This window comes from Hesperophylax consimilis, chromosome 22 (assembly GCF_061612785.1).
Source record: "Hesperophylax consimilis isolate HC1 chromosome 22, BYU_Hcon_1.0, whole genome shotgun sequence".
NCBI lineage: Eukaryota > Metazoa > Arthropoda > Insecta > Trichoptera > Limnephilidae > Hesperophylax > Hesperophylax consimilis.
In genome coordinates, this window is record NC_142857.1 from 1099638 (window position 1) to 1119914 (window position 20277).

General features: G+C 36.4%; 2 protein-coding genes, 1 non-coding gene and 1 pseudogene across 5 annotated transcripts in view; 2 read left to right on the top strand and 2 right to left on the bottom strand.

Annotated features, from left to right (window-relative positions):
• Positions 1-20277, top strand: part of Flo2 (flotillin-2) — a 710730-nt gene that overhangs the window by 425654 nt on the left and 264799 nt on the right. The window lies entirely within an intron of this gene.
• LOC149412588 (glucose dehydrogenase [FAD, quinone]-like) lies at positions 149-4788 on the bottom strand (annotated as a pseudogene). Its single transcript, XR_016304250.1, has 4 exons — positions 4653-4788; positions 3897-4068; positions 2295-2428; positions 149-2207 (listed from the first exon to the last, which is right to left on the bottom strand). The product of XR_016304250.1 is annotated as a glucose dehydrogenase [FAD, quinone]-like (transcript).
• LOC149412589 (glucose dehydrogenase [FAD, quinone]-like) lies at positions 4366-8793 on the bottom strand. Of its 2 annotated transcripts, none has more exons than XM_089644980.1 (4): positions 8663-8793; positions 7903-8066; positions 7150-7283; positions 4366-7063 (listed from the first exon to the last, which is right to left on the bottom strand). In XM_089644980.1, the coding sequence occupies exons 2-4, from the start codon at positions 8054-8056 to the stop codon at positions 5474-5476; spliced, it is 1878 nt and encodes a 625-aa protein (XP_089501106.1). In that variant the 5' UTR covers positions 8057-8066; positions 8663-8793; the 3' UTR covers positions 4366-5473. The 2 variants fall into 2 exon arrangements, with proteins under 2 accessions (XP_089501106.1, XP_089501105.1); XM_089644979.1 differs by having other exon boundaries at positions 7903-8071; positions 8663-8788.
• LOC149412590 (small nucleolar RNA U3) lies at positions 17716-17936 on the top strand. The gene has a single exon (XR_016304533.1). It is a non-coding gene; the product is annotated as a small nucleolar RNA U3 (small nucleolar RNA).

The following is a 20277-nucleotide window of genomic DNA, read 5'->3' on the forward strand; positions in this document are numbered from 1 at the left end:
GGGTTGTTTCACAGAATTTAAACAATTCATAAAATTTATGTTATTGCCCAACGTTCTGTATAACAAAACATCGAGAGAACTTGAATTTTAACTTTAAACTTTGATGAATTGTTAAAATTCTGTGGAACAAACCCTCTTTAGAGTAATAATATTGTTACTCTAATGTCATGTCGTATCAACCCAAGGCCGACTAGAATACTGGCCGGGCGCGACTTCGAATTGTTACGTGAGTAAGTCAACGCCTTCGTGCAGCGACAGTTTACAAATGGCGGCGATTGTTGTTACTACTGATTTGTGTGTTGTTTTACCGCAAAAAATATGAAATAAACAGTGTGATTAAACTATTTAAAACAGTGAAGTTTACTTCGCGACAGCACCGACTTCGTAATTTGGTTTAGGCGGTCGCGCGCCTGTACTCTAGGTGGCCTTACTATTATCGTTCGTAATCGGTATAAAACTGAAGTAAAATGTACATTAAATAGGTATTGATGATTTAAAAAAATTGATTAAATTAAATTATTATGAAACCCGTCGCATCTACACTCTTTCGAGTGTCTACTTTCCCAACACGCTTGCATCTTCTGTTTATGCTAAACAAATTAGGTAATCATTATAAATCACTTTTCCACTGTTCTTCATAATTATCCAGGTACTCTGCTTTTATCATAGCAGCTACCTTTTCCCCGATCATCATAATGGGAGCATTTGTATTTCCACTGACGATATCTGGCATGATGCTCGCGTCTGCCACGCGGAGTCCTTTAATTCCTCTGACCTTGAGCCTGGGACACACCACAGCTTCGGGGTCGGAGGAAGGACCCACCTTCACAGTGCCGACGGGGTGGTAGAGCGTGCTGCCCAGGTGGCGAATCATACATTCCCAGTACTCGTCACTGTCAAATACTAATTGACCCTGGCACGGGGAGTAGTTGAAGTTCGCAAGTTTCGCACCTGCTTTTTTAAAAACCGATGTATTTTCTAATCTCTGTGCCTCGCGAATTCCCCGGATTAATGTAGCAATATCTTCTCTTTCTCCGAAATAATTGGCATATATCAAAGGTTTATCTCCAGCAAACTTACTCTTTAAAAGTATTTCTCCTTTTGATTTTGGTTTTAGCAGAGTTACGAATATGTGCAGGAAATCTGCATCATCGTTAAATTTCTTATATGATTGGACGAATTCCTTGTTGTATCCATTCCTCACTACAAAATCCGCTGGATCTGGAGTATTAGCGGGTACAGTGTGGAAATGATATTGGATATCGGGATATTTCGAGTCACCTTTGGTATTTACAAAACCAAGAACGTCCATGGTCCCTATGGAACTCAGGAATCCTCTACGATTGGTGAGATATTGAACAATTCCGTCAATAAAGTCTACTCCAGGTTTGTTAGGTCTTTCCATATTGAAAAACACGGGCGCCAATATGTGATCCTGTAAATTTTTACCAACTGCTAAGTCTGCAATAACTTCAATGTCGAGAGAATTCAAATGATCCTTTGGACCGATTCCCGATAACATCAGAATTTGTGGAGAATTTATTGCTCCTGCAGAAATGATTACTTCCTTGTTGGATTTTACAACATATTGTGTTCCTTCAATTAGTAGTTTAACGCCTGTAACTATTTTTGATTTATCTATAAGGATTTTTGTGACGTATGCAATCTTCACCACATGCAAATTGCTCCTATCTTTTGCTGGACTGAGGTACGCAGCAGCACTTGAATGTCTCTCTCCGTTTTTTATTGTGCCTTGGGCGTGGGAAAACCCTAAATAAGTGTCAGCATTCATGTTGGGTAGAATATTGTGTCCCAATTCGGCCTGGGCTTCCAGTATATTTTGCGCGAAAGGTCCGGAATCGTTGTAAGGTCCAACATTTAGGTAACCTTCTGTTCCGTGGTAGATTTTATAATCCTCCATGTTTTTCACCCTTTCGTCATCGATGTGTTCGCCCTTCTTGAAGTATTTTAATACTTCTTCATACCCCCATCCAGTGTTACCTTTGTCCTCCCAATCATCGTAGTCTTTATGGTTTCCTCGTATGTATATCATTGCGTTGACTGCGCCTGTGCCCCTTATTTAGTATTTTACCTCTCGGCCAACAGCACCTAGAATTTTCCATTCCTAAACAACTTTTTCCGTCGAATTCAGTTTTGTACTGCCAATCAGCATCAGTTTTCAAATTTGCGAAGAACAAGTTGGGTATCTGAAAACAGAAAGGAAAGATATACTAAAAGCAGTTCAAAAGATTTGATGAAAGCTGGATTGATTTGAAGATATGATTATGCTTAACCTGGCTTTCTACTGGCGGATCTCCTCCTGCCTCCAGCAGTAGAACCTTCCATCCCTGTATCTCTGACAGCCTGCTGGCCACTACGGCTCCCGCTGACCCTGCCCCCACCACTATGAAGTCGTACGTTTGAATATCTGGAATTTATTGGTTAGGTACCTTATTCGGTTGAACAATGATGGCTTAAAATATTATTTTTTTTAAACGTTTTTAAGAGAAACGAGGTTTTTTATATCTTAGGGTTTTAAATCATCAATTTCAGGACCCATTTTAATGTCAAATAGATTGCTGCACGGTGTTTTTTTAATATAGGGATATCTTGAAGAGTTTATGAATGGTAAGCATTTATATAAGTATACAACTTTTTTGTGATTCACTCACTAAACGGCGTAAATATTGAAACTTAACACGTTTAACCATCTTAGTTATAGGTATAAACCTTATGGTATTTTGTATGGAGGGTTTAAGTCAGTTTATGTCACTTACTGATATGGATACAAAACACCAACGAATTGTAAGTAACATATTGATAATATTTGAAGAATTGATAGAATTGGTTCTTGATAATCTCATAAGTTCTTGATAATCTATGACGGCCGGCATAGTCCAGTGGTAACGCATTGGACTGCCATTCCGAAGGTCGCGGGTTCGAACCCGGCGTGCGCAAATAAATTTTATTTGATTAATTTGTGTTATTTCACAATTAATTAATTAAAATAATATATAGTATATTTGCGGCACGTTCCAGAGTGGAAGATACTACCAGTATCGCCCTGGTGTAAGACCACCATTCAGAATTGAAACGTTGCTCCAAATGGCTTTAGCCGTGTTTAGTGACTAGATCTGAATAGCCAGGTACTTCCCCACCTTCCTCTTTCCCTTCCCCACTTACCTTCAGCCTCACAACATCCCCCAATTGGGGATGCCATAGTCTCACTGGCTCCAGACGGGAGCAGTTGGGACTCTTGTGGGGTATTCACTATAAAAAAAATATAAATAAATAAGATTTATGTTGTAGACTGGATTTTATGATGAAGTCATCTTTGTGTCACAAGTTATTCAATTGATTAAAACGCTTTTACGTGATTAACCGCAATGGGTACTATGTATATTACCCACTTATAATTAAATTAATTTGTGAAAAACTGTTACTAACAATGGTTTTTTTTATTGAGTACCCAAGAAACCTGTTAATCAACGAAAATTAGTTGATTCATTGATTAGGACCGTTTGTTGTTTTATATGGTTCGTAATTACTCGTTATTTGTAGTAATTAGTTAATACTTACAATTTTTATTTATTTGAATGCTTGTACAATTTTATTTAATTTTTTTAATTTTTATTTATCAATATAAAGTTTTATTACATAATTTTTTCTACATCTGTCTCACTAGGGTCGAGACAGACGTATTCAGGTACTTATAGATTATTAATTTACAAAGGGGCTATTGTAAAATTATTGAATCTATTATTTTATTTTGTATAGCTTCTAAATAGCTTTTGCTCAATTGATCAATAAATAATTAAAAAATAATTTATATCTTTATTTTGGTTGACGTAATGCAGAAAGCGTTGCATTTAGCTTCAGAAGAGATCCTGGCTCACCCTTATCAGTGAGCAGCTTCGCCCTATCGGGGGGCCACTGCCCGGTCCCCCCCAGCAAGAAGCTGGCGGCCATCAGGGTGCCCAGGGATCCGCTGACTAGCTGCCCGAAGGGGGCTGACGCGCCCTCTGTTATGTTGCCCAAACATTCCATGTCTCTAGTTCTTCACTTAACCTGAATAAATAAACATTCATGTTTGATTAACATTCCCGAAAATTCGCGAAATGTTTACAAAAATGTTGTGGGCATTCTCAAATCTTGAATATCTTGATAATCTGAAAAATGATTTCAAAATTTATTGTGTAAATCATGTGGTAAAATGTATTATGATGTATGTACAGAGTTGACCAACTTAACATCAGCAAGAAATATGGTTCCACCCACTAAAGTGAAGAGCTGATAGATGATTCGTAGTGAGGATGTCAGGATAAACTGACAGATTCGTTGTGTGCTTGTTTGGATGAACTGACAGATGCATATGTCTGATGTCTAGTGCCCGGAGTAAGTAATTTTCTCGCTCTTCGGACGAAATCGATCAATAATTTGCAACAATCGGTATCCTTCCTTAAACGAATTATGAAATTCACTGGCTTATCTGGGGCCAAGGAATCAATAAGTCTCATGCGAATTGGCGACATCAGTTTTTATTTCAAATTGGTACAGATCTCACACCTACTAGAGATTATCACTGGTAACTGGTTTCACATTACATTGCCTCTTAAAATGCCTTCAATCTAATCATTAAAGAAAATACATACCTACCCAATGTTTAATTCTGATTTTTTTTCACTTTTCCGCGTCACAAAACGGAGTTACGAAACAATTAATTAATGAGTTTAAAAAACTTTCCAAACATCTATATTTTGTGAATATGTACACCTTCCGATGTAAAAGTAATTTTATTTAACAAATAGTTACAACTTGATGATACTGTTGTGCGATCTCAACACATTATCAAAACGTACTGAATATAAATGTTGAAATGAATAATAATTTAAAGATAAAACGAAGAGTTTTATTCTTATCACATTATTACATAAGCATATTATTTATTTAAAATATATATGTATCCACTGGAGTGATATATCTTGCCATACTGCAAAAACGTTTTGAGAGATCACTTGTCATAATTTGCCATATTATAATGCCTAAAAATATGGGATGAACGGCGAAATATAGGTGGATGCAAGCAATTTCATATGAATATTTTGAGGAATGGTATTAATGAAATAATTTGGTAAATCGTTCCAGTGGGTATTACTATTTATAAACATAATTCAGAAAAACAGATAATTCTTAAATTTAATTAGTAAATATTTACAAAATATTATGATAATGAAACATTTTTTGGATGAATACAATCCGTTAAAAATCTTAAATGATTGGCTTTTGATAAGGAGAATGAAGAATGTTCGTGTACGCAATATGTCGTAATTATTTTTTTAGTAAGGAATAACATAGTTTCACCAGAGCTTTATTTATATCCATGATTATTTGGGTAAAGGTCGATACTATTGTGCAGCCGGCGGTTCCCTTATAAGAAAACCGTTGTTCTCCGAGAACCAACATTTTTCTAGGTTCAATCACTTTTCCATTGTTCTTCATAATTATCGATATGCTCTGCTTTTATCATAGCGGCTGCCTTTTCCCCGATCATCATAGTGGGAGCATTTGTATTTCCACTGACGACATCTGGCATGATGCTCGCGTCTGCCACGCGGAGTCCTTTAATTCCTCTGACCTTGAGTCTGGGACACACCACAGCTTCGGGGTCGGAGGAATGGCCCATCTTCACAGTGCCGGCGGGGTGGTAAAGTGTGCTGCCCAGGTGGCGAATAATACATTCCCAGTACTCGTCACTGTCAAATACTAATTCACCTTGACACGGGGAGTAGTTGAAGTTCGCAATTTTTGCGCCTGCTTGTTTAAAAACCGATGTATTTTCTAACCTCTGTGCCTCACGGATTCCCCGGATTAATGTAGCAATATCTTCTCTTTCTCCGAAATAATTAGCACGTATCAAAGGTTTATCTCCAGCGCACTTACTCTTTAAAAGTATTTCTCCTTTTGATTTTGGTTTTAGCAGAGTTACGAATATGTGCAGGAAATCTGCGTCATTGTTAAAATTCTTATACGATTGGACGAATTCCTTGTTGTATCCATTTCTCTCTGCAAATTCCCCTGGATCTGGAGTATTAGCGGGGACGGTGTGGAAATGGTATTGAATATCAGGATATTTGGAGTCGTGTTTGGTATTTACGAAGCCTAGGACGTCCAGGGTTCCTATGGAACCCAAGAATCCTGTGCGCTTGGTGAGATATTGAACAACTCCGCTAGTGAAGTCTATGCCAGGCTGATTTGGCCTTTCCATCTTGAAAAACAAGGGACTCATCACATGATCCTGTAAATTTTTACCTACTGGTAAATCAGTAATAACCTCAATGTCAAGAGAAATCAGGTGATCTTTTGGACCGATCCCGGATAACATTAGAAGTTGTGGGGAATTTATTGCTCCTGCAGAAATGATCACTTCTTTATTACATTTTATAATATACTTTATTCCTCTTATTTGTACCTCAACGCCACTAACTTCTTTCGTTTTCTCTATAAGGATTCTTGTGACGTATGCATTCTTCACTACGTGCAAATTGCTCCTATCTTTTGCTGGACTGAGGTACGCAGCAGCACTTGAATGTCTTTCTCCATTTTTTAATGTGCCTTGGGCGTGGGAAAACCCTAAATAAGTGTCAGCATTCATGTCGGTAAGAATTTTGTGCCCCAATTCGCCCTGTGCTTTCAGTATATTTTTTCCGAACGGTGCAGAATCATTGTAACGTCCAACATTCAGGTAACCTTCAGTTCCGTGGTAGATTTTATAATCATCCATATTTTTTACTTCTTCATCATCAATGTGTTCGCACTTCTTGAAGTATTTCAATACATCTTTGTACCCCCATCCAGTGTTACCTTTCTCTTCCCAATCGTCATAGTCTTTATGGTGTCCCCGTATGTATATCATTCCATTGACTGCGCTCGAACCGCCAAGAGTTTTACCTCTCGGCCAACGGCACCTAGAATTTTCCATTCCTAAACAACTTTTTCCGTCGAACTCAGTTTTGTACTGCCAATCAGCGTCGGTTCTTAAATTTGAGAAGAACAAGTTGGGTATCTGAAAACAGATAATAACCACTTAGTAGAAGCAAGTAAAAGGAAGTCTGTTCGGCACTGAGACTTGAAGATATGATTATACTTTACCTGACTTTCCACTGGCGGATCTCCCCCTGCCTCCAGTAGTAGAACCTTCCATGCTTGTATCTCTGACAGCCTGCTGGCTACCACCGCTCCTGCTGACCCTGCACCCACCACTATGAAGTCGTACTCTTGGATATCTAAAATTTTAAAGTTATGCTCTTATTATTAGATTTTCATTATTAGAATTAATATTAAACGTGAGTTGGCAGCAACACCACACGCTTATCATTTATGTACTTATTAGTGTATCGGTCTACACTTCCAGCGATGTTTCCTTGCGGTGCGTCACCTGTGTCTCGTTTACGCCCACTTGCGGAAAAGGGACAGTTAGTTTTTATTGTCTCCGTGATATATCTCCGAGTGTCTTCTACTGCGGAACTTGCCGCAAGTACACTGTATGTTATTTTTAATGAATAAATTGTGAAATAACACAAATCAATAAAATAAAATTTACTTGCAACGTCGGGATTTGAACCCGCGACCTTCGGCTTGCTAGTCGAGGTTTTGAAAAAAAATCGGCAATATTTTTTTTACATTGTCATTATTTTACCAGTTTGTCCTGAAGATTATCATATTTAGTTGAACAAACAGTATTTTTAAAATGTTCAATATTTTAATTGCAATGAAATAAATGCTCAAATAAGTATTGTATAACCGACTTCTGTGCGCTTTGGCTTCAAACTCTGGCGAACGGCTGTGTGGAAGCCAACTAAGGAGGCGAGACTTATTTTGGAAAAGGTACAGATCTTGCCTCACCCTTATTAGTGAATAGCTCCGCCCTGTCTGGGGGCCACTGCCCGGTCCCCCCCAGCAGGCAGCTGGCAGCCATCAGTGTACCCAGCGCTCCGCTGAGCAACTGCCCGAAGGGGGCTGCAGACGCGCCCCCTGTTACGTTGCCTAAACATTCCATGTTTCACGTCCTTTACTTTACATGAAACAATAGAAATTTGACAAATGTAATTATTTACAATTATTATTAAAATGTAATAAAAATATATACATATAAGTATATATAATAATTATAATATTTATTCCGGAATGTGGGGAGGTTAGTGCAATCTCACACATCCTATATATAAGAATACATAAAGGATTCATGTAAGAACATATTTATAATAAGATTAAAATTAAATAAATAAATGACTAGTTTCATAAGAGAATAAATACACAATGTAAATATAAATCAAATTAAATCATTTGCATGCGGTCTTATCGGATCGAAGATTGTTGGAGCCAATATATATCTCTCGTGTTCTTCGATACTCGACCTGAGATCAGGCGGATCAGGAGATCAGGCAATTCTGAAAAACATATACCTATGTGTATGTTTTTCAGAATTTACTAGATGATCACCAAATTACACGGTCACTCATGATGCTTTCAAATCTTTGAAGAAATTGTTGATTTTGGTACAAGTTTCTTCTTTACACAATGTGGAGTTCAGACCAACAATTTTCACTTTCAGGACTCCTACATGTGATAGGTACATATGTATAGGTATTACGTTTAAACTCACCTCTGTATTAAATAATTAATTTTATGTATATACGAAAAATATTTTGGCATAAATTTTATCACTTTTAAAATGTCAATATCCCTGAACCGTGTCGCGCACACAACTGTGTCATCTCCACCTTTTATCAAAACGAACTGAACGAACATATTGATAGGAATAATATAATTATCTAAACATTCACCATAGGTCACTGCCCAGTAAATGAGTAAACACAATCCCAACATAGATAATTAATGATATTATTATGTTAGGCTATCTAATAAGTTATTGATAAATTTTGTCATTTAATGATAGAGAACTTCTACATTCGCAAGAACTCCAATTCAGTAACATCTCTAACAAAAAATCAGGTTTTCTTAGTAGTGCAATAACCATATACATCAGGCCTTACGTCAGATCCGCTTCAAACGAGAAATGTGCAACAGATTCGGTCGCATATGGGAATTGAATTATTACAAATATCATTGGTCTCATAAAAAAATATTTATAATTAATTTTTTGACTTCCATTTTTACCTAAGACTCGCTGGTAATATATCAACTTCTTTTCCTTGTCACTTGACAGTATTTTTGTTATAGATGGCCTTGAATTATACTTTGCGAGTTCTGCGGGTGCGTTAGTTTTGTTTCGTGCATTTCTCCACGCTCTACTTGTTTTCTAGTTGCAATTCTGATGCTTTCGACCTTGATCTATACTTTGCGAGTGTTATCTGCGGGTGCATTAGTTTTGTTTCGTGCATTTCTCCACGCTCTACTTGTTTTCTAGTTGCAATTCTGATGCTTTTGACTTTGATCTATACTTTGCGAGTGTTATCTGCGGGTGCATTAGTTTTGTTTCGTGCATTTCTCCACGCTCTACTTGTTTTCTAGTTGCAATTCTGATGCTTTTGACTTTGATCTATACTTTGCGAGTGTTATCTGCGGGTGAATTAGTTTTGTTTCGTGCATTTCTCCACGCTCTACTTGTTTTCTAGTTGCAATTCTGATGCTTTTGACTTTGATCTATACTTTGCGAGTGTTATCTGCAGGTGCATTAGTTTTGTTTCGTGCATTTCTCCACGCTCTACTTGTTTTCTAGTTGCAATTCTGATGCTTTTGACTTTGATCTATACTTTGCGAGTGTTATCTGCGGGTGCATTAGTTTTGTTTCGTGCATTTCTCCACGCTCCACTTGTTTTCTAGTTGCAATTCTGATGCTTTTGACCTTGATCTATACTTTACGAGTGTTATCTGCGGGTGCATTAGTTTTGTTTCGTGCATTTCTCCACGCTCTACTTGTTTTCTAGTTGCAATTCTGATGCTTTTGACCTTGATCTATACTTTGCGAGTGTTATCTGCGGGTGCATTAGTTTTGTTTTGTGCATATCTACACGCCCTAATAATTTTCTAGTTGAAATTCTGATGCTTTTTGAATCCTGATTAAAAACTCACGTGTTGATAACCCCAATTCCCATATATTTAAATTGGTTTTCTCACTCGGTATGTTTCGTTAAAAAAATATTCTCGACATTCCCTGCTGACGGCGAATATAAGAATACCAGACAATTGTTCGTTATTCCAGACTCACAGAGAGAGTGTGTGAATTTTGGCCTCACATTGCATGCGCGTTGAATTTGTCAGTGAAATAACATAATTTCAATATATATCATAAGCATCACATACAAATGAACTATAGAATGATGTAAATATAAATATGTCGCTTTCTTTTTACCGTTTTGAGTGAAGCGCGGAGCATTTTTATGATACCTGCATAACGATTGGAATTATGTTTAAATCAATGTTAGTGTTATTACTTTTTTTATTTCCATTTTTATATCTTTTTTTTCTGCTAGCCACCCCCCTTGTTCATAAATCTAATCAACCGATACGTCTATAATTTAGTCCATCTTAAGTTAATTATAATTTTATATCTGTTTTTCTGCTAGCCATCCCCCTTGTTCATAGATCTAATCACCGATGCGTCTATAATTTCATTATAAGTTAATTATAATTTTATATCTGTTTTTCTGCTAGCCATCTCCTTGTTCGTAGATCTAATCAACCGATGCGTCTATAAATTAGTCCATCTTAAGTTAATTATAATTTTATATCTGTTTTTCTGCTAGCCATATCCTTGTTCGTAGATCTAATCAACCGATGCGTCTATAAATTAGTCCATCTTAAGTTTATTATAATTTTATATCTGTTTTTCTGCTAGCCATCTCCTTGTTCATAGATCTAATTAACCGATGCGTCTATAATTTAGTCCATCTTAATTTCATTATAATTTTTCAGCAATTCCTATTACTATTTCCCCACATTCGCAGTATGAAACATAAGCTATACCGATGTTGACCGTATCAGATGCAATAAAACTAGTTTCAATCGCAGTAATATGGTGTAAATAATGCGTAAGCATTCCATTGACCGGGTGCATTGCAAAAAAATGGTTCTAAATAAATCCTGGGGGTTTTTTTTTTTATAGTGAATACCTCACAAGAGTCCCAACTGCTCCCGTCTGGAGCCAGTGAGACTATGGCATCCCCAATTGGGGGATGTTGTGAGGCTGAAGGTAAGTGGGGAAGGGAAAGAGGAAGGTGGGGAAGTACCTGGCTATTCAGATCTAGTCACTAAACCCGGTTAAAGCCATTTGGAGCAACGTTTCAATTCTGAATGGTGGTCTTACACCAGGGCGATACTGGTAGTATCTTCCACTCTGGAACGTGCCGCAAATATACTATATATTATTTTAATTAATTAATTGTGAAATAACACAAATTAATCAAATAAAATTTATTTGCGCACGCCGGGTTCGAACCTGCGACCTTTAGCCCAGTCAATGAAGGGAAAAAAAGACCCAATGTCGGAACTAATTCCCCGGAAGCTGAATTTCTCACAGATGTTAGAAGACCTTTAAACATGTATTTTTACAAAAGTCCCCGACTTTCCCCCTTGTGCTTCCTTCCCCACCCCCTCTTGAATATATTTTTCAAAGCCTTTCGGAATACGCTAATATCTCCTTAATGGTTTTATTAAATCAGATTATTTATTTTTTGTTTAGTTTTTAATTAGTTGTTCTATAAAATTGTATTCTTTCATTTTTGCGAGAAAAGCTATACAATCTCTACAATTTATTAGTAAAGGAAAAATATCAGTTTTTAAAATAGTATTTCAGAATTTACTAGATGATCACCAAATTACACGGTCACTCATGATGCTTTCAAATCTTTGAAGAAATTGTTGATTTTGGTACAAGTTTCTTCTTTACACAATGTGGAGTTCAGACCAACAATTTTCACTTTCAGGACTCCTACATGTGATAGGTACATATGTATAGGTATTACGTTTAAACTCACCTCTGTATTAAATAATTAATTTTATGTATATACGAAAAATATTTTGGCATAAATTTTATCACTTTTAAAATGTCAATATCCCTGAACCGTGTCGCGCACACAACTGTGTCATCTCCACCTTTTATCAAAACGAACTGAACGAACATATTGATAGGAATAATATAATTATCTAAACATTCACCATAGGTCACTGCCCAGTAAATGAGTAAACACAATCCCAACATAGATAATTAATGATATTATTATGTTAGGCTATCTAATAAGTTATTATCACATAACTTTTTTCTGAGCTTGTTAACGAAAAAAAATAAATCAACAAAACTTGTAGACAATATTTTTAGCTATAAAATAATGTATATAATGATGGGTTTTAATTTATAATAAGGCACGTAGGCTGAATAAGGAGCACGGCGCGCGGCAGCGGCTCGAACGCGCAGCGGTTCGCGGCGCAGCGAGAAATTACAAAAACCTAAGGAAAGTAATGATTAATTCATGTGTTTGCTTTATTTTTATAACAAATTCATCTAACGTTGAAGAGTTTTATTGTTATTTACCAGTTTTAGTTCGGAGGGGGGGGGGGGAATATAAATATTTTCCCCTACCCAATGAAGCGCTTTCATTATCCACCAACCGCCGTGCCCTGGTCTGGCTAAACAGTCGTATTATGTTGTATGATTGTTTGTAACTTATTATTTAAATAAAAGTATGTGGGAAATTTTTGAGAATCAGTTTACGCGTCCTCACAAGTCCTACATGCTCCAGGGTCATGAATATTCTCGGGCAAACAGAGCCTACACTTAAACAGCAGCGTCTCTTTTCCACGTAATGAGAGAAGAATAGCAAGATATTGATGGTAAATTAAGACAAATAGAAATATGTATCAAGATTTAGTTACGCGGAAAAAAGATATGGAGGAGTTTAATAATGATGACAATCTAAAAGAGACGATTCCATATACTGAAGCAAGTGAAGACAGGATTAAGGAATCATCGAGTAGGACTGCCAAGTTGTGGCTTTACCTTCTACATTGCATCGACCTCATGCTTAGATTTATATTTGCAGAGAAGTCCGGGAATCGGAAAATGCACCTAAATACTATTGTTGATATGCTTCCATTTTTCAACTCGGCAGGACATTTACCATACGCAAAATCAGCACATATGTACGTTCAAGGTATGTTGCAACTCGAATCAAGAATAACCAAAGAATAATATAAACTATTCACTAAAAATGGGTACTTTATAATAAGAAGAAGCGACAGATATTGGTCCGGTACGTGGACGGACATCATCATCGAGCAGTGTCTCATGCGACCAATGAAGTCAGTTGGCGGTTTGACACATGGGCGCGGAATCACTGACGGCGCTTTTTCAAAGTGGAAACTTGGAATCACTTACTGCGTGAAAGTGCAAGAGAGCATTGAAGAATTCATAGGTATAGAATTTGATTTTAGTGAACAGTATGTTGAGCTGCGCGAATCACGGAAGAAAAGGGGTGAGCTAGATATAGGAAAATATACATCATGGCTAAGACAGCACAGCCCGTTCGCCAAGCTCTCAGGGGAGTTGATGTCTTTATCTTTAGGGTTTGTTTCAGATAATAGTGTCAATTGTGATAATGCTTATGAGGTGGGCCTGGCAGCTGTTCAAAAAATGAAAGGATGTAATTTTGGATATATAAGACTGAAAAGGAAAGACATGGTGACTACCTAGCAAGATTCAAATCCGCAAGTGTTAGGACGAGACAAGTTGCAGTAAACCCCCAGCAGTTATTTAACAGAATACTGTGCATTAGTGATAGTCCTAGCAAGCTTTAGACCTACTTAGGATATGAATTGGCTTCAAGACCCCCGTCTATTTTTGATGAAGTCTTCCTTCGTAAAGGAACAAAATCATGTATGGCGAAAGTATTTAGCGAAAGTATTCATGACGAAGTTAATTTGGAAAATGCTGCAATAGTCATCGATGGGGGATACCTCCTACACTCTGTTGTTTGGGAAACTGAAACTTCTTACGGAGACATCATTAAATCATACTCACGTTTCGTCCATATTATATTTGGCAAATATTCTATTGTCGTTTTCGATGGATACCCTGAAGAACCAACTGTAAAATATGAAGAGCAAAGACGAAGTTCGGCTAACAACTCATCGTGCGATATTGGATTAAACTTCACTACACGTTGTTTGACTAAGAAGGAAGCTTTCTTATCTAATAACAACAAAAATAATGATTGAAATACTGTGTCATGAATTTAGTGAATCTGTTTTGAAAACAGTCACGGCCGCAGGTGATGCCGATATTGACACTGTACTAACCGGCATCGAAAAACTCAACATCTTCTCAAAAGTGATTGTTGTTGGCACGGATAGTGATCTTTTGGTATTATTTTTAAGTCTTGCTCCTGAAGGAAAATCTATTTTTTTCTGTAAAGATGTTGGTGGAAAGGCCCCTTCAAGAACTTTCTACATCATAAAGAAACCTTTAATGATACATAAATATATTCTAAATCACATGCTATTTACGCACTATTACGGGCTGTGATACGACCTCACCTTTATATGGGTTAGGAAAGCTAAAAGCTATTGACATGATGAAAAACAATCCCGAAGCAAAACGCGCAGCTGAGGCATTTCTGGAAAAAAGATGCAACTGAAGAGAACTTGTTGCAAAATGGAGAAAAATTCGCTCTCGCCATGTATGGTCTTGGTAGCTTCTCTAATTTAAACGAAGCTCGATACTATAAGTTTACCAGACTAACGACAAAATCAGCTTTTAAATCTAAATTTGACTTGGCAAAACTACCAACGACTTCAGAATAGTGTCATCAAAATTTGTTGAGAGTTTATTTGCAAGTACAGTTTTGGTTAGGAAACAAACTAAACCCTATAAACTGGGGATGGAGGTATGAAAATGTAAATGAAAATGGTGGAAAGAAGAAATTTATGAAACCATTTGCTCCTGATGACCTTCTTTCTTTGGTGTCCTGTTCCTGCAAGTCTGGATGTGGAAATTACTGTGGCTGCAGAAAATCTGGATTTACCTACTCTGCCATGTGCGACAACTGTAACGGATTATCATGTCTGAACACACCCCAGTATGACGAAGAAATGGAAGACTCCCTTGACTAGAAAATTATTTGAATATTTGCCTAATTTTGTCATAGATAATATTGATAAGTATATAATTTACAAACCGTTTTGTCATTATAATATTTTAAGAAGCTTGTTTGAAAGTAAACCATTTTAGATCTATGCACTATTTTAAGTGATTTGTTGTTTCGGTATTTTATTGTTGATAAGTGCACATAATAAAACAAGTGAGAATTTCCACAAAAGATTTTTTAGAACTTCGCCATAACATAAGTCTGCAATATTTTAATGTGATGAAAGGGTAATCCCACGCTGTCTTAGGTATTTTTGGCTTCTTTCACATAACTTTATTTAAATAATAAGTTACAATCATACAACATAATACGACTGTTTATCCAGACCGGGGCACGGCGGTTGGTGGATAATGAAAGCGCTTCATTGGGTAGGGGAAAATATTTATATTCCCCCCCCCCTCCGAACTAAAACTGGTAAATAACAATAAAACTCTTCAACTTTAGATGAATTTGTTACAAAAATAAAGCAAACACATGAATTAATCATTACTTTCCATAGGTTTTTGTAATTTATCGCTGCGCCGCGAACCGCTGCGCGTTCGAGCCGCTGCCGCGCGCCGTGCTCCTTATTAAGCCTACGTGCCTTATTATAAATTAAAACCCATCATTATATACATTATTTTATAGCTAAAAATATTGTCTACAAGTTTTGTTGATTTATTTTTTTTCGTTAACAGGCTCAGAAAAAAGTTATGTGCAAATATATTCTGAAATACTATTTTAAAAACTGATATTTTTTCTTTACTAATAAATTGTAGAGATTGTATAGCTTTTCTCGCAAAAATGAAAGAATACAATTTTATAGAACAACTAATTAAAAACTAAACAAAAAATAAATAGTCTGATTTAATAAAACCATTAAGGAGATATTAGCGTATTCCGAAAGGCTTTGAAAAATATATTCAAGAGGGGGTGGGGAAGGAAGCACAAGGGGGAAAGTCGGGGACTTTTGTAAAAATACATGTTTAAAGGTCTTCTAACATCTGTGAGAAATTCAGCTTCCGGGGAATTAGTTCCGACACAAAACCTTCATTGACTGGGCTACTTCGGAATGGCAGTCCAATGCGTTACCACTGGACTAGCCGGCCGTCAAAATAAATGCTAATTAATAATGACCACTTATATATATTTTCTAAAAATATAAAGCTGTATTAAATGGTCAATGCTCTCTACCCAAAATACTAGATATACTTTGGTTGACTCCAATAATTTAGTGAAACTTTATAGATTGCTGTTTTGAAATGGCAAATAATTCACAAAATTTTCTAGCTTTTCTCTAAAACAATAGATTTCGAACGTCTTTAGATTCCTTTGCTTCCACCAATTTTCACGGCTTTAATCTTATGAACAAGTCTATATTCATTATTTATTAAGTCTATTGCTATAATAGGTCTTTCTTTGTATAGAACTGTCTTGGTCTTCCATATTTTTAAAGACCTATAAACCATAGGATTTCATTACCTTACGTGTTTGCCCTTATCCTGTTAAGTGGCTTTCTGGGCGTTTCGGCTTTACGTTCGTAAATACATTTCCTTTACCAGATCTGCCATAAATATCTATGATGATAAATTACCAACGCCACCGGTGGCATCTTTTGAGCGACAACAGAATATCCATGACTTAAACTTAATTTCGCTAACCGATAAAGCCGGACTTGGTCTGTTATTATCGAAACTTTCTTCATAATAATAATAACAGAGAAGGGCATTTTAAATGACTAAAATGAAAGAATTGATGATATCACGCGTTCTTATTCTGTTGTGGTTTGAAAATCTCGACACTCTACCAATCAATGAAGATTGTTTAACCTCAACATAGTGGCTTTATTATGTTTCTCAATTCTGTTGATAATATGGCATTTATTACATATATTATATTTTATAATAAAACACGCATAGTTTACGGATTACCGGAAGGATAAATAGCACCAGCGTTCTCTGCCTGTATTTATTATACCTACATATTATATTGCACAACAAAACACGCATGGTTTATGGATTACTGAAAGGGTAAATGGCACCAACGTTTTCTGCCTGTATTTATTCAGGTCGACTGTTTCAGCGACCTCCGATTATGCCTAACAAATTATGATTTTTTTCATGAAATACTATTTTTTCCTATTATCTTATTGTACTGAGAGTTCTGTTTCGCATTTTATTTTATAATTTCTAATCACATACATATTTGGGGGACTTGAATTGTAAAAATATTGAAATTTTGAGTAGAGATTAGTTCGAGAGCGACATCTGCACTAGTCTTTTAGAACTTGAATTTGTGCTATTTCTGCTTCATGCTAGTCTTACTTGATTTTCATAGGTGGCGCTATTTTAATCTTGTTGACTATTTTTGGTCAATTGCCGTCATGTTTTTTTCCATTTATTTTATTATTTTCGTTGGTGTTTCGTTTTCTGGCAGATTTTTGTAAATATCTTGACTTCATAGTTTTATACTTCTCTACAATTTACAGCCACTAGAGGGAGTAACCTCCGTGTGCGGCTCGCGTATGAACAGTTGTAACACGTGAATATTTACCCTGGGAATCATTGCTTTCGGTAGGACTGTACTTCACAGGATCATTTCTGCAGTACTTCCTCCCTCGTTACGTGTACACTCTACCAGAGTTACACTCCGTGATGAGGAGACAGGAGACGTGGCGCGGTTCCTTGAGCGTGAGGCAGGTCTGGAGTTAGCCGCAAAGCAAACTCGTGACCATCGATGATCGTTCGCCGTCTGAGTTTTCTTAGACGGTTAGGGAACAGTCGCTTTCTGAGCGGTCGTTTTAAATTTTATTATTACTATTAATCTATTATGGAGTATCGCCAGTATGGACAATAGAGGTGGGTCCTATGAGTACTTTTCGTTACTGGGTACAATGAGTACTAGAGGTGAGTCCTGTGAGTACTTTCCGATATTGGGTACAATGAGTACACGTACAAAAAAATACCCGGTACAAAACACTTCCAAATATTTTATACCTACTTTGTGTATCTGGGTACTGGGGACCGGGAGTGACGGGGACCTGAGGCGTGCTGAGGTACAAAACTACAAAATATTCTTAACCCTTAAATGCATGATTTATTTATTTTTCTGGAAAAAAATATATTTTGTAGATATTTACATGCATATGCAAGGAAATATAAAGAATTTTATTTTTTTTGTAATTTTTTAATGATATTTGATTAAAAAAAATGTTGCAGGTTTACAACACCATGTATTTAATAAAAATTAATATGAACAATTTACGTATGAAAAAAAATAAAAAACCTAAAAAAATTTCTCAAAACTAATTATTGTACCGGAAAAATACGAGTTATTACATATAAGTATTGTATTATTGTATCTACTTACCTAAGAAAATTAAAATAATAACAGCAAAACAAAACTGTAATTCTAACCTCCAACCAATTTTCGAGAATCTTCACTTTGTTAAAGAAAAAGTGACATTTGACATTCGCGAAAGAAAAAAAAGGTGATGCCACTCGATAAAATATATTACCGTGAACTTGATAATTCTAAAACGGCATTCATTAAGTATACACCAAAGAGTTAAAGGTGGTTAGAACGGTATGTTGCAGTTTTGCAACAGTATGCATTTAAGGGTTAAATATTTTATACCTACCATGGGTATCTGTAGACGGCGAGTCGCGGGGACCTTAGGCGTGCTGGGCACTGAGAAGGGAAGTTGAGGGGAAGGGAGGGGAAGAACGAGAAGGAATAATATTACTTACAGGTGTTCAAAATAAATAATGTTTGAGAGTTTTTTTATATGATTTTTATTTTTTGTACATTCGTAGCGTAATGTTGTAAGGCGTATTACACTGCCTAGAAATTATTTATTAAGCGTGAAACAGTTACATCATTTTAACAAAACATATATAATATGGTCATGAAATTAAATTAACGCGTTTTCCTACATTGCTGTCTGTAATATTATCTCTACAGGTAACTTACTGTTAACTCCAAACCTTTTTAAAACGCCTCGACATCGGCAGCAGAATTTGGATTTTCTGGTTCATTCCAATCAACGCTAATAATTATTCCTATTTTCCGTGAAAGCATTAAAGCATATTTATTGGTTTTGCTAATGTTTTCGTTTCAATTCATTGATCGACATGAATATAACACTTTTTCAACACAGTCATTTCGCCGGTGACATTGTTGATGAATTACATGTAAAATAACAAGTCTTTTCTTCTACTAACCATTTTACGTTGCCCTGAATACATCTTCGTAAAGATGGTAGACCCTGGTGTGGGATTTGATCAGAGTAAGTGCGCACAAGTAGTCAGCAATACCTAGGAAATTACCAGAATTTTTTAACACATCATAACCTCACAAAGATCTGTATTTTATTTTCAAGACATAAGATTATTGTTATTGAATGTTTATGTTGATTTTTTACCTGATAAATTCAATGCAGGAGCCTTTCCGTCACCTCTACCGCCGTATTATTTATTCCTGGAATACTACGGAAGGTTCATTCAGTCAACTATTTCGTGACTTTATCTTCGAATGCGCTGAAAGCAAACCGTAATCTGCGAAGTATTTTTCAATAGTGGAGTTCGGCCGCCCTCCACTATCTTGTAGCGGATGTGGAAGATCCCAGTGGTACAAAGCCATCTCGCTAATATCGGATAAACAATTTATTAAAATCTGCCAATAAAATCTCCACAACGGCGCAGTAACTACACAAAGTTCAGGATGTGAAGATGTCAAACACCATAAATAAAATATTCTATCAAACACCATGCCATAGACACTCAGCTGTCAACAGTTTTACCATAGACATTCACCATCAGACAATGGAGATTACCGTGGCTAAATACTCATAACTGTCCTTTTTCCTCGTACACCTTTCTAATAGGAAAGAGCAAAAAGGCATCTGTATTTTACAGTGACGAAAGCAAAAATATTTCTTTGTCCCTTTTCCTCATATAACTTTCTAACCGACGAGAGTGAGAAGTCAGTAATATTTTAAAGTACGAAGTACTTCAAGACCTGTGATACAAATACTAAACCAAGTATTTTGGAACCAGGTATTTTGGAGATTTGTCACAAGTACAGAGTACGGCATGAATATACCCGGTACTTTTACTGGGTACGATAAATACGCCTC

What these genes read in the sequence shown, in the direction of transcription:
- LOC149412589 (XM_089644980.1), bottom strand. Translation starts at nt 8,056, where the DNA reads ATGGAATGTTTAGGCAACGTAACAGGGGGCGCGTCTGCAGCCCCCTTC. An exon ending in GGAGCTATTCACTAATAAGG is followed by an intron (nt 7,284 to 7,902) that starts GTGAGGCAAGAT and finishes TTAAAATTTTAG; the next exon opens with ATATCCAAGAGTACGACTTC. An exon ending in ATCCGCCAGTGGAAAGTCAG is followed by an intron (nt 7,064 to 7,149) that starts GTAAAGTATAAT and finishes ATCTGTTTTCAG; the next exon opens with ATACCCAACTTGTTCTTCTC.